This window comes from Cynocephalus volans, chromosome 6, assembly GCF_027409185.1.
Source record: "Cynocephalus volans isolate mCynVol1 chromosome 6, mCynVol1.pri, whole genome shotgun sequence".
Taxonomy (NCBI): Eukaryota; Metazoa; Chordata; class Mammalia; order Dermoptera; family Cynocephalidae; genus Cynocephalus; species Cynocephalus volans.
In genome coordinates this window covers 13339966-13351692 of record NC_084465.1, presented here as the reverse complement: position 1 = coordinate 13351692, position 11727 = coordinate 13339966, and the positions used below count along the sequence as shown (strand labels likewise).

The 11727-nt window shown below is 33.0% G+C and overlaps 1 protein-coding gene across 1 annotated transcript; it reads right to left on the bottom strand.

Moving 5' to 3' along the window:
- Positions 1 to 2236: 2236 nt before the first annotated feature.
- On the bottom strand, positions 2237 to 3169 carry LOC134380022 (olfactory receptor 2A2-like). The gene has a single exon (XM_063099521.1). It carries the CDS (start codon positions 3167 to 3169, stop codon positions 2237 to 2239), a length of 933 nt encoding a protein of 310 aa, XP_062955591.1.
- Positions 3170 to 11727: the final 8558 nt, after the last annotated feature.

Genomic DNA, 11727 nt, shown 5'->3' with positions numbered 1-11727 from the left:
ACAAATCTAAAATGGGTCTGCAAGTTATGTTCTTTCTGGAGATTACAGGAAACAATTTCTTTCCTTATTCTTGATATTTTACAGAGGCTGCCTGCATTCTTTGACTCTTTGCAATGTCAGCAGCATAAAAGGTTTCCTCCTCTTTGACATCCTGCCCTCCTTTATGTTTTTTTTATTTTTTTATTCCTTATTTTTTAATATTTTTTATTTTACTTTATTTTATCAATATACAATGTAGTTGATTTTTGTGTATAGAACTTTTTTTCTGAAACTTGCTGAATTTATTAGTTCTAATCGATTTTTAGAAAATTCCTTAGAATTTCCTATATGCAGGATACGTCAGCTGTCAATATAATTTTACTGATTCCTTTTCAATATGAATCCCTTTTTTTTTTCTTTTTTTCTTTTTCTTGCTTAAATGCTCTGTCTAGAATCACCAGTACAATGTTAAGTAGAAACAGAAAGAGAGGAAGGACAGCTTTGATCATGGTCCTTATCTTAAGGAGAAGACATCCAGTCTTTAATAGACAAGAGTTGGAACACCCTAAATGTCCATCATCAGACTACTAGATAAGGAAAATGTGGTATATATACACAGTGGAATATTACTCTGCTATGAAAAAGAGTGAAATAGTGCCATTCACAGCAACATGGATGAACTTAGAGAAAATCATATCAAATTAAATAGGCCAAGCACAAAACGAGAAATACCATATGATCTCACTCATAAGTGGGAGCTAAAATAGTAAACATAAATTTGAGAAAGAAAGAAAGAGGCCACATTCACAATAATACATTGAACTTTCAAAAGAAGAACTGTGGTTACTAGAAACAGGATAGGAGGGAGGAGGATGGAATTGGTAAAGGGTCACAGGTAGCAATGATAGTGCATATTATTGAATATAATAATTATTCTAATGTGAGCATCACGTATTGCACACGAGTATTGATACTCAACTCTACTCACAGATATGTACAATCAACTATGTTACAATAAAAAATATTGTGATTTTAGCAGTGGCTTTCTCAACTGCATTTATAAAATTGAAGAATTTACCATATATTTCTAGTTTGTTGAGTATGTATCTGTTTATCAAGAAAGAGTGTTGAAATTGTCAAATGCTTTTATTACATGTAATGAGATGATCACGTGTTTTTCATTTATTATTAATATAGTGTATTACATTGTTTGAGTTTGAGTGTTAAGCAATCTTGCATTCTTGAAATAAATCACACTAGGTAATGATGTTTAATCCTTTTAATGTTTGCTGAATTTGGTTTCCTGGTATTTGTTAAGGATTTTTCCATCTTTCTGTACAGAATTGGTCTGTAGTTTTCACTTCCTGTGATATATTTGGTTTTGATAGCAGGGTGATACTGGCCTCCTAAAATGAGTTGGGGAATGTTCCATTTTTCTTTTATTCTATTTTTTTGAAAGATTTTGTGAAGAAATGGTATTAATTCTCCTTTTTAAAATTTAGTATAATTTACCACTACAAGGATGTGGTCCATGGCTTTATTTGGTTAAAAGTTTTTAAATTACTAATTTAACCTCCTTACTTATTGTGAATCATTCATATTATTTATTTTTGAGTAAACTGGTAAATTGTGTCTTTCTAGGAATTTTTCCTTTATCTAAGTTTCTAATTTTGGGCTCACAGTTGTTTATAATATTTTCTTTACATCTGTTTTCTATGTGTAAAGTCAGTAATAATGTTCTTTTACATCAACGATTTTAGTAATTTGAGACTTCTTTCCATTTTTTTTGTTGAACAACTTAGCTAAAGTTTGTCAAATTTGTTGAACTTTTCAAAGAAACACCTTTTCATTTTATTGATTTTATTTACTGTTTTTCCACTCACTATTTAATTTATTTCCAGTCTAATCTATATTATTTCATTCCTTCTGTTTGCTTTGGGTTTAGTTTGCTTTTCTTTCAAAATGGGTGATTGGCAAAAAAAAAAAAAAAAATCATACAAATATCAGGGTAAAGAAGCTTTTCCATCCCAAACAGAAGTGACCTTCAACACTGGAATTTAATACAGAAACCTAGTCCATTCTCCATAGAGCATTGTCAGTGGGGTTCAGTATTGCAAATTATAATAACATTATTTTGTCACTGCAACTTTGTCCAATTTACAGAACACTTGTAATTGGGAAATTTACTGAGGTTTTGCTTCAGCAAACCACATATTTTTAACAGAAAGTTCTACCCAATCAAAATTCCATCTACACCTCATATGGACCTCATCTTCTGCAATGCTCTGTGGAAGGCATCCTTCACCTGAGCATTCTTCAGACTGTAGATGAGAGGATTCAGCATTGGATTAAAAAGACTGTGAAATAGGGACAACATTTTCTCCTGCTCCTCTCGTTCCTTAGAGTCTGGGACCATATAAACCACCATGGCTATGCCAAAGAAGAGCCCAACCACACAGAGGTGGGAAGAACAGGTGGAGAAGGCTTTCATGCGGCCCTGCTTTGACTGGATCTTCAGGATGGCCCAGATGATGTGCATGTAGGACACGAGCATTAAGCAAAGGAGCCCCACAAAGAAAAACACAGAGGCAGCAAACAAGACCACTTTGCTGACCCAGGTGTCAGCACAGGCCAGCCTGAGGACAGACAGAATTTCACAGAAAAGGTGGTTCACCTTCCTGGGCCCACAGAAGGGCAATCTTAGAAGGAGAATTGCATTTACCAGGGCCAGGATAAATCCACATGTCCAGGAAATGACAATCAAGACGGTGCACACTCTCCAGCTCATGATGACAGTGTAATGGAGAGGGTGGCAGATGGCCACAAACCTGTCATAGGACATCACCACCAATATCAGGCATTCAGTAGCACCAAAACCCAAATAGAAAAATGTCTGCATGATGCATGGAACAAAAGAGATGGTTCTTTTCTGGCTCACTAGGTTTGCCAGCATCTTGGGGACATTGGTGGAAGCATAGGACATGTCAATGACAGCCAGATGTGTGAGAAAGAAATACATGGGGGTGTGCAGTCTCTTATCCAGAAAGATGAGTCCTAAGATCGTGCCATTTGCCAACAGGCTGAAGACATATAACAGGGAGAAGATCCAGAAGAGGAGCACCTCCATCTCTGCACTGAGCTGGAATCCCACCAGGGTGAATTCTGTGACCCATGACTGGTTGCCACCCATTCCTTAATGACAGTCTGTCAAGGACCAAAGTGTGATAGAAAGGTCAGAACTGGAGAATCAATGAAAATTAGATATTTATCTCAAAATGAGTTCAGAGAAAGTTTGTACGCTTGCTCCTATTTGATTTTTCCAACTTGCCAAGATGTGTTACCATTCTGTTATAACATTTAATTATGAAATAAACTTAAACTTACAAGAAAACATCAAGAATTATGCAAAGAATTCCCAGATACCTTAATGCAGATTCAGCAAATGCTAATTTTTCTTTCATATTTGTCTTATTCTGTTTCTTTATGTATGAGAACGATTTGGGATTAAAGTGATGGCCATTTACCCCTAAATTCCCAATTTTTTCACCAAGAAAAGAGACATTTACTGACCTAACTACAGTAAAATTATTGAAATCAGAAAATTTAATATTGACCTGTTTCTTTTCTCTAATCTACAGAAATATTCTCCTTCCATCCCCACCCATACCGGACCTAATCCTAGATTACACATTATATTTCTCACCTATCTCTGGTCATTTTGAATCTGGAATATTTACTCTGCCTTTTTGTGTCTTTTCAAACATTGGTATTTTGAGGTATATAGTAGTTCTTTAGTAGAATGTCCCTCAAATTGGGATTGTACAATGTTCCTCATGTTTTGATTCAGATTATTCACTTCTGTAGGAAAAACAGTGTTGTTCTCAGCACATTATGAGTAGGTGAAGCAAACTCGAATCACTTGGTGTTGCCTACCAGACGTCTACATTATATTATTATTATTTTCCCTAATTTATTTCTGAGCCATCCATTGCAATTATCATATAAATATCTTGTTTCTCATTATGAACCTAGTCACTAGTTCCTTTCAGTCACCAGTTTTAGCATCCATTGATTATCTTGCCTGATTCAATTATTAGTAATAATTGAAAATGTGTTGTTATAGTATAACATAGTATAACATCACTATTTTAACATTTATTAGGTGGCAATTTTAGTAGAACGAAATGATTTATCTATCTATCTATCTGTCTTTCTACCCATCCATCCATCTGTATGGACTCATAACTTTTTTATTCAGTGGGTTATGCTTTATTTATTATTCTCATGTTTATTATTTTCATTATTTTTTATGCTTAATTTTTCAACATTTTGATCCTCCAAGCTTGCTTCTCTGTCCCTTTAAACGTTCCCACCATTTTTAAGCATTTCCTTAATTCTGATAGAACCAGATGTTTTATCCTCACATTATACATTCTCTACTTCAGCCAAAAATACAGGAAGTTATCCAAAATAGTCTGTTTATTTTTCATGAATAATTATGTTTATAAACCAATACATAGATTTGGGGGACTTTTAATAATTTATTTTATGATAATTTATATTTTATCATGGTTTTTATCATGAAGATATCTTAAATTTATAATACCTTCATTTAAAAGTAAGAGCATGTAATTTGAGCAAATATACAGATTGTTACATTGGATAATTCATTCTCAGGATTACTTCTGAAAACTAAATATACTTTAATCAACTTCCTTTAGGAAATCAAGTCTATTTCACTAAATTAACATTAGCATTAAAGAAAATGGTCTTGATTTTTTAAAAATTTTTTCGTAAAAATATTTGTTGTAATTGTAACACCTTATTAATTATCAGGTTTATACTATTTTCTTGCTTTTATTCTTATTTATAAAATTACAGATTCTTGAACATTTTAGATTTAAAGATTAACATTTCAAGAGTGTGGTTCATTGCATGAGCTAAGTGGTTCCTACCTTGTATGACATTTTGACATCAAGTTTTAGAATCTTCTTACAAAAATATTATAAAACTTTAGTTAAAAGACTAAAGAGATAATAACTTGAAACATACAACCAAAGATTGTCATTGTTAATAACTTATAAACAGTTATACCTTTTACTATAAATCTATTTTCATGTATATTATAAATTTTAAAATTGTATGAACAGTTTTGATTGTTTATTGCTGTCACTTAGAAATACATGACGAAAGATTTTCCATGTCAAAATATTTTTTGTAATATACTTTGAACAGTTGCTTATTATTTCCTTAAGTACAAATATTATAATTTACTTGCTATAGTACCTCATCATTAGATCATATATAATACAAGCGTACTTCAAAAAGTTCTTGGAAAAATAGAATTAAAAGATAATACGAATTTTTCCATGAACTTCTTAAAATATCCCCATATAATGTTTCAGTGATTAAATTATTAATATGTATAATTGTTGTTGTTATTGTTTGTTTTGTGTGTGTGTGTGTGTGTGTGTGTGTATAATCCTAACAGTAATTTTTGAGACTTAGAGGTGCTCAGTCAAAGCAACCAAACAATTTATCTATGTACCTGTGTATAGGCATCTAGTTATCTCTAGTCATCTAAAAACCAAATATGCAAAAATAACCCCCCAAAAATGGATGTAGTAAGGCTTAGTTCTGTAACAATTGGCCAGTGAGAAGGGGTGGCTAAATCAGCAGTCATGACTCCGTAATCCCTGGTTCACCTTTCCTGGGAGGTTGTCCCTCTTTTATGGTTGCTGCTTTTATGTTGGCTGCCAGAGGAGCATTGATCCCTTTTTAGTGCTTTGGTAAAAGCCTATCTAAAATTAACTTCCTTTGGTCTGGTCTTACCTCAGCTTAATATTAAATACAAAAAAAGAAAAAAATACATATCAAATGGAAATTAATACTCTACAAAGCTTAAGTACAACCTGACTTGCAATGTTTGTAGATATTTGGTTATCAGGATTAAATTCTCTCATATTCTCCCAGCAACCCTGAGCTATTTACCCTCTAAGTCGAAGGAAGTGACACAATTTTATGTCACTTTGGTTTGTGTTTCTTACTCCACAGATTTAATATGGTTCCATGTCAAACAATGATCCCAACACCACACCTCAGATTTTCTTCTTAGACATCTTTCTACTTACAGTATTAAGATTAGACATACAGATTTCTCCTGTAATGTCCAACTTAGTGTTTTCTTTTCGTTTCCAGTTTGTCTTGAGAGGAAATTCTGTTTCATGGGAGAATGACACCTGGAATGATTTGACTCTTCACTATACATTGAACAGAGGAAATATCTTTAACCATACAGGAATTACAAGTTAAACAATATTTCAATGTAATCAACACCTAGTACTTAAAAATACTGCATAAGTATAATCTCATTTTGTCACACATGGTTTACTTACAGCAAGGTATCTACAGAGCAGACAATGCATTCCTAGATAGTTATGAGTTAAATCTCTTAAAATGGATATAATTTAGTTCATACTTATTACTGACTTCATTCTAATGCATATGAATGTAAAATAGATTCAGTAATAAAAACAATACTAAAAATTTTTGAATATTCCTTTGGAAAATATCAGGCATAGGTAAATGTAAATTGTCAGACAGGCCTATATTGAGGTGAAAAATGCATATGGGTCTTTCAAAAATACTAGTGTCCTTACACACTGTGCCTGTCCACTGGCTCCATTGGATAAGCCTGATGGTTGCTACATAGGTTTCTTCATCTGAAGTGTTTTGTTGCCTGTTAACAATCAGTTATTATCAAGAGAACGGAGACAGCCCGCTTGATCTTATTTAGGCACCATTAAAAGTTTACTAGATAGCCTATGAAGAGGGTCTTTTCTATTCCAGTGAATTAGGGGAGATTCATAAGAGTAGGCTCTTCAGACACCTATTAAATGCATAGGCAAGGTCAATAATAACAAGTAAAAGAGTTATATCCTTATATGTCCTTATGAGATAAAGGCAGATGGTGATTTGAAATAAATAAGAGAAGGCACACAGAGGAAATGTCGATGTGCAGATGGAGCAGACAGAGATGTGGCCAGAAACCAAGGAATGCTGACACTAGAATTCGGAAGAGGCAAGGAACATAGTCTCCACTAAAGTCCCCACAGGCAGATTTCAGACGTCTAGCAGACTTCAGAGATGTGAAAGAATAAGTTTACATTGTTTTAAGCAACCACATTTGTGGTAATTTGTTACACCAGCTGTAGAAAGCTAAGTATCATATCTCGCTTTGAATCGATGCATGTAAAAAGACTATCAGAGTAATAGCTCTTCAGTGAAACTACTTTCGACAGAGGTGAAATAACCTGACAAGTACGAAGACATACGTGTCAGTGTTACGAACTTTAGCAAACCGTGAGTCTAAGGGAGGAATCAATTACATGGGCAGTATTTCTTTGAGGACAATGGCTTAATAAAACAAAGAGAGAAAAAAATCATAGATTATTTATTTTTGTAAATATATTACATTTGGGAAGAGTTCTATATAAATGTATATTAAATTATTTTGGGTTCAATTAAAGAATATTCTTACAGTATGCCAAATGTGGGATAGTAACATTGTATTGAAAAATTTTATATAGGCAAGTTGAAAACAACAAGCAATGTCTGAAACACATTTAATTTCTGCATATAAATGATAACAATATCGTTGAAGATAATTCAATCTATTGCTACCGAGTAGGAACATTTATTTGTTTCTAGACTTTTTAGTCTTGTTATTTTTCTGTCTGGATTAATACATCTTTTTATCTCCATTATCATTTCCATTTTGCTGTTAAAAAGCAAACAACATAAAAAATAAAACTGAAGGTAGTTTAAAATCTTTAAACAGCTAGCACACTGGAATAGAGAAGAAAATATCAAAGTAGTGAGCCTAAAATTTTACATTTTCAATAGAGTACATAAAATAATAGCAGCTCAGAAAACAAAAGGTTTTTAAGATCAGTTTTAGCAATTTCCCAGTCTTGCAACCCAGAATGTTTCTTCAGCGAGGGAGCTTTATTCTACTTCTCCAACTTAGTAGCAGAATTGGCTGCTGTTTTACTCTCCTATTTTGTGGTACCAAAAAATATTCATATAAAATACAATGATTTTGAGACTGATGATTCCAAAAAGAAATAATTATATGACGAACTTACCTTTCACATTGTTTCAGCAAGGAAAAGATTTACTGCAAGTGTTATTAGAACTTTCTTTTCCATTGAGAGAGGTATTCTGGGCCATCGATATCTTCATTTAGGCTAGGTAATACAAGAGTCCTTTCATTATTTTGGCTATTTAAGGACCTTATTTAGAGACTACACCTGGATATAAAGCTGCTCATTCTCTGAGACCCTTCTTGTTGAGATGATTTTGTTACCTCTGGCCACCATCAGGTCACATTGGCAGGTGGTGGTAAGAGAGATGCCGAGGGAGTCCTGAGACCACCTGTCTATGGCACAGCAAGAGGAAGTTCCCTGGTGGGGAGGGAAACATTGGTATCTATTCCAACTACCTGCAATGCACACTTAGAGTCAGGAGAGGAGATCACCCAGGAATGTCCTTCTTCTGGCATCACCATGGTGATTTCTGCTGTCATTTCGTCCTACTTCAACTACCTCTACTGAAAACCAACTCCCAGCACAGATGAAATCTCTTCTAGATCAGGAAATGTCAGCACTGGATTTTCCCACAGAAAAATGCTTTAACCCACAATGAACCTTACAGCGTTGAGATATATAACTCTAAAATAGATATAGAATTTTACTCCCTCTGGTAGCATGCATAGAATTAAATCCCAGATATGGGAGGATTCAATGGACTTGCTTAAACTTCTACAATGACACACAGGAGCATAACCTTTATTTTAGAATCATATGAATATAAACATTCTTGAGTTTCTTGAGAATTCAAGTTCCTGGGAAGATCATAAGACACTACACTTACTTATCTTAAGGGGCAGAGGGGTGAAACCTCTGAATCTTCTCTCTGGAGGAGAGCAAGGATTGTGTCTAATTTTCCTTGGAGAAAAAATTATAGGTAAGGGAAGGGCAGATATTGACATCACACTTTTTCTGTGCAAACTTTTAAATAGCTCAAGGGCAATTAATCTGAGGCAATTATCAACAAATTATAATTCCAAACTCTTCAAATTATTATGACTTCATGCTTCTCTACAATCCTGATGAAGATGTATGAAATGCTGTGACTTTTAGAAGATTGTGAAGTGGTTCCCATAGAAGCAGGTCTGACAATCTTGAGAAGAAATAGATCCACAAGCCTCCATGAATATACTGGAACTATTGAACTGTATACTATAGATGAAACGTGAATAATATTGCAAAAAATCTGGGTTTTTTTTTTTACTCATTTCAGTTCAGTTGAAATCACTGAGAGTCATCCTGTGATTTCTTCCATGTCCTCATTTTCTTAAGATCAACCATATTTTTTTCCAGTGTTAATCTCCTGGCTCTTTCAATAGTTCAATAATCATCAAAATTCTTTCATTAAACTCTTTTTGCTTAAAATAAATTAGAGCATATTTTATTGAAATCACAAGCTGATATAAATTTTGGCATAGAAGCTCCAAGATGGGACACAAGAATTAGTCATCTGGCCTTGTTTTATGGAAAGCAATAATAACTTTATCAAGAGAGAAAATGGAGAAATAGAATGCTAATTGACCGTAGTACACAGGGGCAAAACTGTTAACTGATTTATTACATATAATTTCTTAGGTGGTCATTGAAGGCAAATCTTAGGAATACTAAGTGATTATTATAAAATTATGTTGTACATAAAATTATGTTCTTCTGACTCCACTGGTGAGCTAGAGACAAAAATGATAAACTCAAAACTCCATCAATGCTACCAACAAACTCATTTAAAAATGAAACAGTACTGATTTTAATTATATTTTTATTTAACCTGCTTATTTTGTTTATTAAAATGACACAGGTAGATCTTGGAAAATGAGAATTATGGATTATCATAAACTTAACCATATGCTGACTTGAGTTGCTACTGCTAACTTAAATTTGGCTTCATTACCAGAGAAAGAATCAATATGGTTCATATTTTATAGTATATACTATTTATCTGAGAAATTATCTATTTTTCTCTGTACCAATTAACAAAGACCACCAAAAGCCATTTGCTTTCACCTGAAAGTAATATCCCCACTTTTTCACTTTAAAGATATGGAAACTCTCTTATTCACAGTCGTAATTAAAGGGATCATGATTGTCTCATTTCACAAAACTCCAGTTCATTACATTGTTAAAATCTAGCTTTTTGCATTCGAACAGGAAAAATAGCAAATACCTGTATGCCTTAATAAAATATACCAGTTAGAAAGTAAGAAATTGCTCTATTTTCTGTTTTTTGAGAAAACTCTATACTGTTTTCTGCAATAGCTGTATCATTTATATTCCCACAAACAGTGTACAAGGACTTCCTTTTCTCCACATCCTGGCCAACACTTGTTATCTTTCATCTTTTTCTAATAGCCATTCTAGCAGGTGTGAGGTGATATCCCATTGTTGTTTTGATTTGGATTTCCCTGGTGGTTAGTGAAATTGAGCACCTTTTCTACACCTCCCCATAGCCAGAATATATTGTATGTTAGGACAAAGCACGTTTTTACAAATTTAGAAATATCAAATCATACAAAATATTTTACCAATCACAAAAAAATGAACCCAAAAATAAATAAAAGGAAACAAGAAAATTCACAAATATGTGATATTAAGCAACACACTCTGAAAAAGCCATTAGTCAAAACAAAGAAACACAAAGGAAATTATAAAATACCTTTAAATAAAAGGAAAACAAAAACGATATACAAAACTTAGGGGATGAATAGAAAGCAGTGCTAAAGGGGAGTTTATAGCTGTAAACACAAAAAAACAAGAGAGTTCTCAAATCCGTAATCAACCTTTACACTCAAAGTAACTAGGAAACAAACAACTAACTAAAGGCAAAGTTAGATGAAGGAGGGAAACAATATCTATCAGAATGGATATAAATAAAATAGAGAATAGAAAATCAATAGAGAAAATTAACCAAAATTTTTTAAAAATTAATAAATCTTTTTATGGATTGAATAACGAAAATAGACAAAAGACATGAATTTTGAAAATCAAATTTCTGATTATCAGAGACATGAAATGGAAAAAAAGAATCATTAGAGAGTATCATGAATAGTTATACAACAACAAATCATATAACCTAGGTATCGTTAAAAAAATTCCCAGAAACACAGTCTACCAAGACTGAATAATGAAAAATAGAAAAATCTGAATAGACATATAACAAGTAAAAATTACTGACACTAAATTGTACACTTAAGTGGTTAAAATGGTAAATATTATATGATGTCTCTTTTATCACAATTAAAGAAATACAAAAATGCTTCAGAGATTTGAAGTACATGAATAATTTGACACACTGTTGCTGATGTAAAGATGGAGGGGCCATGTGCAATGACCAAAGTTGTCAAGGAGTTGAGTACAATCCTAACTGACAAAATTTGAGAACTCAGTTCTGCAACCACAGGGACCGAATTCTACCACCTTTCATTAAAAGGCCAATTCTGTATGTTCATCTTGCATCCTACAACATTGATGTATTTTTATTAATTCTCAGAGTTTTTCCTTGATTCTTTGGATTTTCTACATATGCCATCAAGTCATCTGCAAACAAAGTTTTGTTTTTTCTTTTCCAATCTGTATACTTTTTATTTCTTTTTCTTGTTTTACT

Coding starts and splice junctions, on each gene's coding strand:
- LOC134380022 (XM_063099521.1), bottom strand. CDS start 3,169: ATGGGTGGCAACCAGTCATGGGTCACAGAATTCACCCTGGTGGGATTC.